At 29.3% G+C, this 13,825-nt stretch overlaps 2 protein-coding genes across 5 annotated transcripts; both read right to left on the reverse strand.

The window, feature by feature from the left end:
• On the reverse strand, nucleotides 1-8,343 carry LOC107397624 (uncharacterized). 4 transcript variants are annotated; one of them, XR_010333578.1, is made up of 14 exons: nucleotides 8,050-8,343; nucleotides 7,486-8,003; nucleotides 7,334-7,432; nucleotides 7,175-7,285; nucleotides 6,961-7,117; nucleotides 5,436-6,911; nucleotides 5,202-5,389; nucleotides 4,485-5,154; nucleotides 4,326-4,436; nucleotides 4,117-4,269; nucleotides 829-4,063; nucleotides 670-780; nucleotides 463-615; nucleotides 1-409 (listed from the first exon to the last, which is right to left on the reverse strand). XR_010333578.1 is itself a non-coding variant. In XM_064355806.1 (12 exons), exons 6-12 carry the CDS (start codon nucleotides 5,449-5,451, stop codon nucleotides 3,998-4,000), a joined length of 1,152 nt encoding a protein of 383 aa, XP_064211876.1. In that variant the 5' UTR covers nucleotides 5,452-6,911; nucleotides 6,961-7,117; nucleotides 7,175-7,285; nucleotides 7,334-7,432; nucleotides 7,486-8,003; nucleotides 8,050-8,337; the 3' UTR covers nucleotides 670-3,997. The 4 variants fall into 4 exon arrangements, 1 of the variants encoding a protein (XP_064211876.1); XR_010333576.1 differs by lacking the exons at nucleotides 1-409; nucleotides 463-615 and having other exon boundaries at nucleotides 4,485-4,584; nucleotides 4,637-5,154; nucleotides 5,687-6,911; nucleotides 8,050-8,337; XR_010333575.1 differs by lacking the exons at nucleotides 1-409; nucleotides 463-615 and having other exon boundaries at nucleotides 4,485-4,584; nucleotides 4,637-5,154; nucleotides 8,050-8,337.
• A 1,943-nt stretch (nucleotides 8,344-10,286) lies between these two features.
• On the reverse strand, nucleotides 10,287-12,248 carry LOC107399069 (uncharacterized). The gene is made up of 9 exons (XM_064355804.1): nucleotides 12,141-12,248; nucleotides 12,013-12,089; nucleotides 11,879-11,959; nucleotides 11,641-11,828; nucleotides 11,078-11,595; nucleotides 10,926-11,025; nucleotides 10,767-10,877; nucleotides 10,561-10,713; nucleotides 10,287-10,507 (listed from the first exon to the last, which is right to left on the reverse strand). Exons 3-9 carry the CDS (start codon nucleotides 11,895-11,897, stop codon nucleotides 10,442-10,444), a joined length of 1,155 nt encoding a protein of 384 aa, XP_064211874.1. The 5' UTR covers nucleotides 11,898-11,959; nucleotides 12,013-12,089; nucleotides 12,141-12,248; the 3' UTR covers nucleotides 10,287-10,441.
• Nucleotides 12,249-13,825: the final 1,577 nt, after the last annotated feature.

Raw genomic sequence — 13,825 nt, forward strand, 5'->3', positions numbered from 1 at the left:
TAAATGTACTCACTTTCATTATTAAATTTAAAGGAGCGTTAAATTAAAGCAGACTCAGTTTGTATATTAGGTGCATCTTAAATTGTTATAATGATTTATGTATGTAGGATTATTTTTTTCTCTGTTTTTCTATTGAAACAGTCCAAATTCACAAAGGTAAAAAATCCTAAGAGAGCAATTCAAAATAGCTTTCAACAGAGAAGTTTTTATTTTGTCTTCTGTGTTTTCACCAAAAATAATTATTTCTGTACAAAACACACAGAGAGAATGCTTTCCTGTGCCTAAATACGAGTATGTAGAATGAAGGCTGAAGATATAGAAGATTGTATTAATTTTGGATGATTCAAGAGAGAGAACTTTTGCGAAGGTTAAATAAAACTAGAGCATACGAGAAGGAGATTCGTAACAACTGAAATAATAAAATTGAATTAAAAAATTTACACATCAACATGGTGTACACACAGAAGCGAACAATTTGTAATCTAAACAAATCCCAGCCATTGTTATGCTATCATTCTTGGTACAATTCGTTATGAAAATCAGAAGAATTTTAACGTTGTCAACATCCCAAAAGTACCATGGAGCTCCAGTTAAAGTAGAGAAAATGCTGTTTGTCTATATTAAAAGAAAACAATTAAACGTAACTAAAACATTAGTTTTTCTACAAACCACATCTATTATTTGTTGGCCATTCCAACACAAAAGAACGGTAACGGAAACACAACTTGCGCCACACACAAAAATTCGTATTTTTAAAATGTTGGTCATGGAGTCGGCGAGCTACAGTTTATTACTTACGACTTTTTTAAATATTTGCAATAGACTTACATTGATGACAAATGTAAAACAACTAATGTAAAGAAGAAACCCAAGCAGCAAAAACAGCGGCATGCCATTCACTGTAACATTTACTATCGCTTTGACCATCCTAAAAATAATTTATTATAGGTTTCCTTCACTGAGAGCGCCTTAGGACTTTTTTAATGCATTGTGATGGGCAATAGTGAATCGTAACGATTTTCCTAGTTCTTGTTGATATTGAGTATTTTCTAAATATTTCCAACGTTTCAAATAACCCATTTTAAACGTTTCCAACAAGTATTCTTCAATGAGAAAGAATTGCAATTCCGTTTCTAAAACTGCGTAAACAAAAGTAAAACAAAGCTTATGGTAATTATAACAAAAAAACGGAATTGTAATGAAATAAAAGTAGTAGGGAATCGACCACCATTCGCCAAAATATTCCTCGAAAACTTTAATACAAATGAAAAAATCTCTCTGATCTCCAAAACACGGATAGCTGACAATGATTGTAGTTAGAATAATTAGCACAACAAATGCTGTACACATGTTTCTCATACGACATTTTCTTTCGAGCTTTAGTTGGGCTTCTTTTCCTATCATATTAAAAGGCCAACAAATTTCATCCAGAATATCGATCCCTCCTGATAGTTCTTTTTCCAAAGCGACAGAAAAAATTGTAACCGCAATAATCTAAAAAAAAATCATTGCATTAAAGATAAGTTTTTTTACTTACAAATATGCCGAATAGTGTCGTTGGTCCATATCTAATTAAGAGATTTACACTGAAGTTTGTGAACATGTAGTATAACAGTAAACAATGAATGAGTGAGAAAATTACAATGAGCACAATTTCGCAAAACTTTGTTATTTTGTGCTTCTTGAAATTAATCATAAATATCATTCTCCACACAATGAAGGGGTCTGAAAATTACATAAATAATTGGAATTTAGCTCTAATCATTACCATTAAATTCGGACATCATGCTGTGTTGGAAACTCTCCGCTGTACACTATTCAAAACTTTTTTCTGCGCAATTATCGAAAAGTCGTTAAAGAATGTGATGAATAAAATATTTGAGATCAAGCTATACTCATTACTTCACTAATAGCTAAAATTGTAAAATATTTATTTAATGTTATTAATTCCTCCTAGTTGGTTTAAAAAAAATTCCTGAAATTATCCGTAAAATAGTACGTTTCAATACTCACATGTCAGGGTTGAAATAGTCTCTAATAACATTTGACCGAAGTAGCCCGTAAAATGTGTAAGCGACTCACAATATTTCAAATAAAATTTTATAAAAAAATTAAAAAACGAAATGTGGTATACAAAAGTATTATTCTTTATGCAAAAATGGGGAAATCAAAACGCAGAAAGGGGGTTTATCTCTAAGATTTATTATTTAACTTAGTAAGCTATTCGAAATGCATACAAGGTGTAAGCGAAATAAGCGAAATTTTAACCAGTGGTAGAACTCATCAAGGCAAACACTTTTTCTATGTACTATTTTTTCAAAATCGCATTTTTTAAAATCGTATTTCTTTCTACAAATTGACGAGCTTTTTCTGAAAAGTTCCAACAAAGAAAAGTAATAATAAATTTTATTTTATTTTATTTTTATGAACTTGCTTGGAAACGGTATTTTTGTCGACTAGGTAACTTTGCTTTCAGTGGCATGTAAGAAAATTGTGTAAGATTTTAAAATAATTTTAACTCAAAAACTAAGATGTTTAAAAAGAGTTATAAGGAAAAATTGTTGGTCTTGACGAGTACTATTACCAGTTAAAATTAATGTATGTACTTTATTTAAAGCGTGTATACACTGAGATTTATATCTTACTGAACATCACATAACACACATAACACTATTAATCCTAGAGTTCTTAAATCTTCTGTATTGTATGGTAAAAAGTTTATTTCGCTGGACATTACATAGTATGTGTCTATTAGTTATTGTATTATCCTATGATCAGTACTTCAGTTCTAAAATTTTATGAATTGCAAAGTAACATATAAACGCCAATGTTCAACAAAATAGACTCTTCACTGCATACAGTCAGAAGTACCTACTAATGAATAAGGTAAAGAAGAAGATAATATCAATCTTAAGGTAGAACTATACTGAGCACACAGTGCACAAATTTGAGACTCAATTTTTAAGAAAAATAATAAACAAAATCGTTTTTTTTTCACAAATAGATGTTAGTCCTAAGATAAATTATTATCGCACAGACCAGTTCTTGTCTCGTAATAAATATTTACAGCCGAGTTTAAACGTAAATACTCGATCGATTTATTTTCCTATAAAAGAAAAAATATTATAACTTTCTTACGGTCTTAACAATAATATTGTACAAATTAAAAACAAATTCGTACCATTTAAGAATAAAATGAAAAAATATCATTTTTGGTCATTTAATTTTTTTATTAAAAAATTTTCAAAAGATTATTGATAAATTTTTTTAAGGATCCTATATATGACTTACTTATAATACTGTATTTAGGGTTTTCCATAAAAACATTAAAATTGTTAAGCTGTTTAAACACCTGTTATACTAATAATGTAAGTCTAGGAACAACATCCAATTGTAAAAAAACAATTCTGTTTATTATTTTTTTGAAATGTGAATATATGTGAATTTTTTCATAATTTTTCTTTAATTTCTCATGACTAATTACAGAATTAATATTATTAAGTCATTGAAAAAACATATACCTACTATAAAGTATTATTATTATTGACATTCTTTAAAATAGATATATAATGCACAAAAACACGTAAAAAATTCTGCTAAACCCAAAAAATAAATTTACTCAATGTGTAGGTCGTTACATTTTTAAGCTAGCATTTAAATGTACTCAATTTTATTATTAAATTTAAAGGAGCGTTAAATTAAAGCAGACTCAGTTTGTATATTAGGTGCATCTTAAATTGTTATAATGATTTATGTATGTAGGATTAATTTTTTCTCTGTTTTTCTATTGAAACAGTCCAAATCCACAAAGGTAAAAAATCCTAAGAGAGCAATTCAAAATAGCTTTCAACAGAGAAGTTGTTTATTTTGTCTTCTGTGTTTTCACCAAAAATAATTATTGCTGTACAAAACACAGAGAGAATGCTTTCCTGTGCCTAAATACGAGTATGTAGAATGAAGGCTTAAGATATAGAAGATTGTATTAATTTTGGATGATTCAAGAGAGAGAACTTTTGCGAAGGTTGAATAAAACTAGAGCATACGAGAAGGAGATTCGTAACAACTGAAATAATAAAATTGAATTAAAAAATTTACACATCAACATGGTGTACACACAGAAGCAAACAGTTTGTAATCTAAACAAATCCCAGCCATTGTTATGCTATCATTCTTGGTACAATTCGTTATGAAAATCAGAAGAATTTTAACGTTGTCAAGATCCCAAAAGTACCAAGGAGCTCCAGTTAAAGTAGAGAAAATGCTGTTTGTCTATAATAAAAAGAAAACAATTAAACGTAACTAAAAGATTAGTTTTTTCTACAAACCACATCTATTATTTGTTGGCCATTCCAACACAAAAGAACAGTAACGCAAACACAACTTGCGCCCAACAAAAAAATTCGTATTTTTAAAATGTTGGTCATGGTGTCGGCGAGCTACAGTTTATTTCTTACTACTTTTTTAAATATCTCCAACAGACTTACATTTATGACAAATGTAAAACAACTAATGTAAAGAAGAAACCCAAGCAGCAAAAACAGCGGCATGCCATTCACTGAAAGACTTACTATAACATTGACCATCCTAAAAATAATTTATTAAAGACATTGATTCCTCCACTGAGAGCGCTTTAGACTTTTTTAAAGCAACGTGATGGGCAATAGCAAATTGTAACGATTTTCCTAGTTCTTGTTGATATCGAGTATCTTTTAAATATTCCCAACGTTTCAAATTATCGATTTTATACGTTTGCAACAAATATCCTTCAATAAGGAAGAATTGCAGTTGCGTTTCTAAAACTGCGTAAACATAAGTAAAACAAAGCTTAAAGTAATAATAATAAAAAAACGGAGATGCAGTGAAATAAAAGTAGTAGGGAATAGACGACCATTCGCCGAAATAATCATCGAAAACTTTAACACAAATGAAAAAATCTTTCTGATCTCCGAAAGACGGATAGTTGACAATGATTTCACTTAGAATAATTAGCAGAACAAACGCTATACACATATTTATGATACGACATTTTCTCTTGAGCTTTAGTTGGGCTTCTTTTCCTATCGTACTAAGGGGCCAAGAAATTTCATCCAAATATGCGATCCCTCCAGATAGTTCTTCTTCCAAAGCGACGGAAAAAATTGTGGCCGCAATCATCTCAAAAAAAACAAATCATTACATTAAAGATATGTTTTTCCACTTACAAATATGTAGAATATCATTATGGGTCCATACCTAATTACGAGATTTACATTGAAGTTTGTGAAAATGTAGTATAACAGCAAACAGTGAATGAGCGAGTAAATTACAATGAGCGCAATTTCGCAAAACTTTGGTATTTTGTACTTTTTGAAATTAATCATAAATATCAGTCTCCATACAATGAATGGGTCTGAAAATGAAATAAATACCAATTGTAATTTATCTCTAGTCATTACCATTAAATTCAACCATGCTGTGTTGGAAACTCTCCACTATACACTATTCAAAATTTTTATGCGCAAATATCGAAAAGTCATTAAAGAATGTGATGAATAAAATATCTGAGATCAAGCTACACCTATTCTACCATCAGTATCTAAGATTGTAAAATATTCATTTAAGGTTATTAATTTTGAAAAAATGGTTTGTAGGTAATTCCTTCTAGCTGTTTTAAAAACTCTTCTTGGAATCGTCCGTTAATACTCACATGTCCTCACTGGAATCGTTTCTGATATGAGCAAAGTAGTCCATAAAATGTGTAAGTGGGCCCGAGTTTTTCAAATTTTTAAAATTCAAAGAATTATTTTTAGTTTCTTATCTAGCACCACTTCATAAGTTTTGTAGATCGTATTCAGCAGATTTTCTCTTCAATTATTCTTCACCTGTTCTTTTTTTTATATATCCAGATTTTGTCTTTGACTTTTCTTTTTATCCTTTTCGTAATTAGTTTGCATTTTGAGATTTAAAGTTTAAACACGTTCCATTTAACATTTGCAATGAAAAATTTTTTGTAATTTCTCATACCTAAGCTAACGTTTCTCTAGAAGTTAGTGTAGTTAGACTTCGGACAGTTTACTCCATCGATTGAAACGTGACGTTCTCAGACAAGTTTTTTATAGCTTTGTTTTTATCAATCTTTATATCATTTCAATACACTTTTCATATTTTTTGAAGTTTCCGAATTCATCTGGAGATTACGATCAAGTATTTAGCGTAGTTTCATTATATAAAACAAAACGAGAAACAAAATTTTTTTGAAAACAAAACTCAACAAATTTTCAAATTTAACAGAAAAAAAATTGTAACTGTTAGTGACTTCTAATTAATACAAATAATATAATGTTCGTTACAGTTTCATGTTTTATCCACATTTTCATAGTGCGACAGTAGCGACACCTGAATAGGGGTTTACAACAAATAACGAAGATAGAGCTATATAAATTATAATACAAAAGAGTGAGAGAGATAGTGCGGACAACTTTTCATATGAAGTCGGCCGTCTATATTAGTGTGTGCTATTAAGCATCATTTATTATAGTATGACACTGGAAATTATTAAACTTTGATCAATATTTTGTTTAATAAATATTTATTGAAGAAATTGTAGAAATATGTAGTCTGAAAAAATTTACATATATAGAGAAAAAAAAATAGAAGTATTTAATAGCAAACGCTGATGTCTGGGTGATTACTGATTAAGTATTATAATTTAGATAAAGAAAAAAATTCTTTTATCAAATTCGCCTTGTAATACCACTCAAAAATATTTTTTCTGTGCAATACAGAGCATGTTTTTCTGTACCTACTTCTACTAAATTGTAAAATGACGGCTTAAGGTACGGAAGATTGTATTAATTTTGGTTGTTTCAAGAGTTGTTTTGTTTGCGAAGGTTGAACAAAACTAGAGCATACGAGAAGGAGATTCGTAACAACTGAAATAATAAAATTGAATCAAGAAATTCATAAATCGGCATGGTGTACATAGAGAAGCAAAAAGTTTGTAATCTAAACAAATCCCGGCCAGAACAATGCAATCATTCTTGGTACAATTCGTTATGAACATCAGCAGAATTTTAATGTTGTCAAGATCCCAAAAGTACCAAGGAGCTCCAATTAAAGTAGAGAAAATACTGTTTGTCTATAATAAAAAGAGAACAATTAAACGTAACTAAAACATTAGTTTTTTTCTACAAACCACATCTATTATTTGTTGGCCATTCCAACACAAAAGAACAGTAACGCATAGACAATTTGTACCCAACAAGAAAATTCGTATTTTTAAAATGTTGGTCATGGAGTCGGCGAGCTACAATTTATTTCTTACCACTTTTTAAAATATTTGCAATAGACTTACATTTATAACAAATGTAAAATAACTGATATAAAGAAGAAACCCAAGCAGCAAAAAAGCGGCATGCCATTCAGTGTAATCTTCACTATCATTTTGACCAACCTAAAAATAATTTATTAAAGACATTGATTCCTCCACTGAGAGCGCTTTAGGACTTTTTTAAAGCAACGTGATGGGCAATACAAAGTCGTAACGATTTTCCTAGCTCTTGTTGATATCGAGTATCTTTTAAACATTTCCAACGTTTCAAATAATCCATTTTATACGTTTGCAACAAATATCCTTCAATGAGGAAGAATTGTAATTCTGCTTCTAAAACTGCGTAAACAAAAGTAAAACAAAGCCTAAAGTAATAATAATAAAAAAACGGAGATGCTATGAAATAAAAATAGTAAGGAATAAACGACCATTTGCCAAAATATTCCTCGAAAACTTTAACACAAATGAAAAAGTCTTTCTGATCTCCAAAACACGGATAGTTGACAATGATTTCACTCAGAATCATTAGCAGAACAAATGCTATACACATATTTATGATACGACATTTTCTTTCGAGTTTTAGTTAAGCTTCTTTTCTTATCGTACTAAGGGGCCAAGAAATTTCATCCAAAAATGTGAGCCCTTCAGATAATTCTTCTTCGAAAGCGACATAAAAAATTGTTGCCGCAATCATCTCAAAATACAAATCATTACATTAAAGATAAGTTTTATACACTTACAAATATGTAGAATATTGTCATTGCTCCATATCTAATTAAGAGATTTACACTGAAGTTTGTGAACATGTAGTATAACAGTAAACAGTGAATGAGTGAGTAAATTATAATGAGCACAATTTCGCAAAACTTTGTTATTTTGTGCTTCTTGAAATTAATCATAAATATCATTCTCCACACAATGAAAGGGTCTGAAAATAAAATAAACAATGGGAATTTAGCTCTAGTGATTACCATTAATTTCGGACATTATGCTCTTTGTTGGAAACTCCACTATACACTGTTCAAATTTTTGGTGCAGAAATATCGACAAGTCATTAGGAATGTGATGAATAAAATATTTGAGATCAAACTGCACTCATTACATCATCAATATCAATTGTAAAATATTCGTTTAACGTTATTAATATTTAAAAAATGATATATAATTCCTCATAGATGTTTTAAAAACTTTTTTTTTACTTTTCATTATTTAGGTGTCATCGTTGAAACCAATGAAATGGTGTCGAAGCGACCGACTTTGTAGTTCGTGATGTTCACTAGATCCTTTTCTACAATTCTGCAGTTGTTCCTTTTTTCATGCATCCAAATTTTGTATATTTTGTCTGTGACCCTTTTCCTTTTTGTATTTAGTTTGTATTAAAGATTTAAAGTTTAAACACGTCCCATTTAACAACATTTGCAATGAAAAATTGCAAATGAAATTTCTCATACCTACTTTTCCAGAAGTTAGTGCATTTAGACTTCGGACTCATCGATTGAATCGTCATGTTTACAAAAAATTGTGTATAGCTTATATCATTTCAATCCACCTTTCATATTTTTTTTGAGGTTTCCGAATTCATCTAGAGATTGGTTTTCCCCTTGTTTTTGGTAGGTAACTAAGAAAATTGGTTCTAAAACCAGAAATATGTGAAAATACGCAACTTTACGCAATTCTTTAGTAAGAAGGCAAAAGATAATCAAGACTTTGTGTGCCTAGGTACTTATACAGTGAATGTATGATAGTGTGATCAAAACAATCAATTATTTCATAATCGCTTGTTTATTGATACCTAAAGGAATAATTTTTGAGTTTACTATGCAAATGCATTATAAATAGAAAATTTATACATGAAATGAAGGAATAAATAGGGAAATCAAAACGCGGATAATGGGAGTTCAACGGTGTTTTAAAACTGTAGAAATGTCTTACACATTTATTTCTAACATTTAATTTAGCCTGAAATGCTTGTATACAGACAGAAACTACTAATAAATAAGATAAAGAAGAGATCTACATCATTCGTAAGAAAAACGTTAACACAACATAAACCATTTCTTGTGCTTTTAACAATGTAATTACTTACGTGTTTCATATGTTTTTTTGTTTAAACCCACTTCTAAGGATACAAGATGTGTTTTTGCAATTAAATAGATAAGTGTATATTTTTCTCTACGCATGTAAACTTTTTCAAAAATTTTCGTCAAAATACCTAATTAAGTCGCTACAAAAAATTATTATATCTTATGGAATTTTACAAAAAATCTGTGTAAAAATGTCACTAGCCCCAAAAAAACAACTCATTCAAAAATGTTTTTGAAGTAATAAATATTTTAGCAGACTCACCTTGTATATTAGGTGCATCTTAAATTTTTGTTTTTCTATTGAAACATACACTCCAATTTTACAAAGGTAAAAAATCTTAAAAAGAGTAATTCAAAATAGATTTCAACAGAGAAATTGTTTATTTTGTCTGTGTTCCAAAAAACCATTATAAATGTCACTATACCTCAAAATAACTCTAAACGGCCATTTGCTATAAATACTTGATCTTTTTCTCCATATATGTGAATTTTTTCACAATTTTTCATAACGTAGTTAAGATTAATTACAGAATTAATATTATTAAGCCATTGAAAAAACATATACCTACTATAAAGTATTATTATTACTATTGACATTCTTTAAAATAGATATTTAAATGCACAAAAATACGTAAAAAATTCTGCTAAACCCAAAAAAATAAATTTACTCAATGTGTAGGTCGTTACATTTTTAAGCTAGCATTTAAATATACTCAAATTCATTATTAAATTTAAAAGAGCATTAAATTAAAGCAGACTCACTATGTATATTAGGTGCATCTTAAATTGTTATAATGATTTATGTATGTAGGATTAATTGTTTTTCTGTTTTTCTATTGAAATAGTCCAAATTCACAAAGGTAAAAAATCCTAAGAGAGCAATTCAAAATAGCTTTCAACAGAGAAGTTGTTTATTTTGTCTTCTGTGTTTTCACCAAAAATAATTATTGCTGTACAAAACACACAGAGAGAATGCTTTCCTGTGCCTAAATACGAGTGTCTAGAATGAAGGCTGAAGATATAGAAGATTGTATTAATTTTGGATGATTCAAGAGAGAGAACTTTTGCGAAGGTTGAATAAAACTAGAGCATACGAGAAGGAGATTCGTAACAACTGAAATAATAAAATTGAATTAAAAAAATTACATATCAACATGGTGTACACACAGAAGCAAACAGTTTGTAATCTAAACAAATCCCAGCCATTGTTATGCTATCATTCTTGGTACAATTCGTTATGAAAATCAAAAGAATTTTAACGTTGTCAAGATCCCAAAAGTACCAAGGAGCTCCAGTTAAAGCAGAAAAAATACTGTTTGTCTAGAATAAAATCAGAATATTAAAACGTTACTAAAACATCATTTTTTACACACCACATCTATTATTTGTTGGCCATTCCAACACAAAAGAACAGTAACGCAAACAGAACTTGCGCCCAACAAAAAAATTCGTATTTTTAAAATGTTGGTCATGGAGTCGGCGAGCTACAGTTTATTTCTTACTACTTTTTTAAATATCTCCAATAGACTTACATTTATGACAAATGTAAAACAACTAATGTAAAGAAGACACCCAAGTAGTAGAAAAATCGGCATGCCATTCACTGTAATCTTCACTATCATTTTGACCGACCTAAAATAATTTATTAAAAATATTGACTTAACAAATGTGATCGTTTTAGGACTTTTTTAAAGCAATATGATGAGCAATACAAACTCGTAACGATTTTCCTAGCTCTTGTTGATATCGAGTATCTTTTAAACATTTCCAATGTTTCAAATAATCCATTTTATACATTTGCAACAAATATCCTTCAATGAGGAAGAATTGCAATTCCGCTTCTAAAACTGCGTAAACAAAAGTAAAACAAAGCTTGAAGGAATTATAGTAAAAAAACGGAGATGTTATGAAATAAAAGTAGTAGGGAATAAACGACCATTGGCCAAAATATTCCTCGAAAACTTTAACACAAATGAAAAAGTCTCTCTGATCTCCAAAACACGGATAATTAACAATGATTGCACTTAGGATAATTAGCACAACCAGTGCTGTACACGTATTTATCATACGACATTTTCTTTCAAGCTTTATTTGGGCATCTTTCCCTATTGTATTAAGGGGCCAGCAATTTTCATCCAGAAATGTGAGCCCTTCAGATAGTTCTTCTTCCAAAGCGACAGAAAAAATTGTTGCCGCAAGCATCTCAAAGAAATCATTACATTTAAAGCAAAGCTTTTCTTCACTTACAAATATGTAGAATATTGTTACTGGTCCGTATCTAATCAAAAGGTTTACACTGAAGTTTGTGAACATGTAGTACAACAGTAAACAGTGGACGAGTGCGTACGTTATAATAAGCGCAATTTCACACGATTTTGTTATTTTGTACTTTTTGACATTAATCAGAAATAGCTTTCTCCACACAATGAAGGGATCTGCAAATTATAAATTAGTTATGAAAATTTAGCTCTAGTGCAAATATTACCATTAAATTTGGCCATCATTCTGTTCTGTTCTGTTCAGTTCTGTTAGTTTGCATAAATAACGAAAAGTCATTAATGAATGCCTATGAATAAAATATTTGAGCTCAAGTAACACTCATTACAATATCATCAATACCTATCTGAAATTAGTGAATTGTAAAATATTCATTTGTAGTATAGTAGTATGAACCCCAAAGTCGTTCATAAATAGTCCTACTTACAACTATTAATAAAATAAATAGGTAATTAAATAAAAACACAAACCTTCATTATATCTACTTAAAAAAGTGGATTAATTAGACTTGGAATATTGTTTGTATTCCTTGAATTATGATGTTTCTAAACAATTACCTGTGAATATTTTCCTTTAATTTTCCTTTCAATTTAAGCTCATCTGAAGATAATAATAATAATAATAATTTATTTCTATCAATTTATACAGATGTAGTAACAAAATTGATACGAAAAACGTCAGTATTATACACAGAAATAACAATAACATAAAAATAATTTTAAGACATAAGTCAATAGACCTGTCTATTATAGAATTCATTTAAAGTATATGGTTCGAGATCCAAAATGTAGTCAAATATTTTCTTTTTAAATAAATTTAAATTACAAGGTGTGCGTAGATGCACAGGTAAACTATTGTATAGTTTTATTCCTGCATAATGAGAATTTTTTTCCGTCAGCGTGAGTTTGTGTCTTGGATACTCTAAGTCTACTTTGCGAGTGTTGTACTTATGGTCGTTAGTGACATTAAATAGTAGATTTTGTTTAAAGAAAAATAAAAGTAATCTATATATGTATAAACCAGTTACTGTCAAAAAGTTATTGCTTTTAAAGATGTTCCTACAAGTTTCATTATATTTTACGTTAAACATAGTTCTCATGACTTGTTTTTGAGCAACAAATACTTTTGACATCTTTTCACTTTGCCCCCAAAATATTATACCGTAGCTTAGTAATGACTGAAAATTTGCGAAGTATATTATTCTTAGTTGTTCAATGTTAATGCATTTTTTTAAAACACGTATTGTAAAATGTACTGAGTTTAATTTTTTTAATAAATTATCTATATGATTAGTCCAGCTTAACTTATGGTCAATGCATATTTCCAGAAAATTAGTTTTCTCTATTAATTCAATTTCTTTAGATGATATTACAATTTTATTAGGTTTCTCTGTATTCTTGTGATTACATATTGCAAAATGAATGCCGTAGGTTTTTTCGAAATTTAACACTAATTTATTTTCTCTAGTCCAGTTTATTACCTTATTCATGCATATCTTTGCTTCTTTCATTGTATCTGTCATATTTTTACCCCAAATTAATATGTTTGTATTATCAGCAAAGTTAACTGCACTATTGTTGTCTGAGACTGTTAAAATGTTTAATAGGTCGTTTATATAAATTACGAAAAATAAAGGCCCTAGTATACTACCTTGAGGTACACCTTGTTTAATTAGAAGTTTATTTGATGTATATACAGTACTGTTTTTTGTTATTGTGACCTGCTGATACCTATTATTAAGATAATATGTGATCAACTTTAACATAATTCCTCTTATGCCGTATTTCTTTAATTTACATATTAGGATGTTATGATCTAGGCAATCGAAGGCTTTGGAGGAATCTAAGAAAATTCCAAGAACCACCTTTTTTTCTTCTAATTTATCTAACAGAACATTAGTGAAGCTAAATATAGCTGAGCCAACAGATTTCCCTTTAATGTGCCCGTGTTGGGATGAATTCATTAGCTGAAATTTCATTAAAAAGTTAGTAATTCTGGAAGATATAACAGTTTCAAAAATTTTAGAAAACGATGACAGCAGACTTATTGGCCTTATAGATCGATAAATCTGGTAATAAATTTCGGAGTACTTTAAGAAATTATAGTAAAGTGTAAGCTTTACGTCATTGTATGATTGTGCTTATGGTTAAAATCA

The sequence above is a fragment of the Tribolium castaneum genome, chromosome 1 (assembly GCF_031307605.1).
Source record: "Tribolium castaneum strain GA2 chromosome 1, icTriCast1.1, whole genome shotgun sequence".
NCBI classification, from domain to species: domain Eukaryota; kingdom Metazoa; phylum Arthropoda; class Insecta; order Coleoptera; family Tenebrionidae; genus Tribolium; species Tribolium castaneum.

Excerpts from the sequence above, each read along its gene's own strand:
- LOC107397624 (XM_064355806.1), bottom strand. Across the intron at positions 4,585-4,636 it reads CATCACGTTGCTTTAAAAAA|GATGGTCAATGTTATAGTAA; the intron begins GTCTAAAGCGCT and ends AATTATTTTTAG. Across the intron at positions 4,270-4,325 it reads GCCAACAAATAATAGATGTG|ACAAACAGCATTTTCTCTAC; the intron begins GTTTGTAGAAAA and ends TTTTTATTATAG.
- LOC107399069 (XM_064355804.1), bottom strand. Across the intron at positions 11,596-11,640 it reads TAACAATATTCTACATATTT|ATGCTTGCGGCAACAATTTT; the intron begins GTAAGTGAAGAA and ends GATTTCTTTGAG. Across the intron at positions 10,714-10,766 it reads GCCAACAAATAATAGATGTG|ACAAACAGTATTTTTTCTGC; the intron begins GTGTGTAAAAAA and ends ATTTTATTCTAG.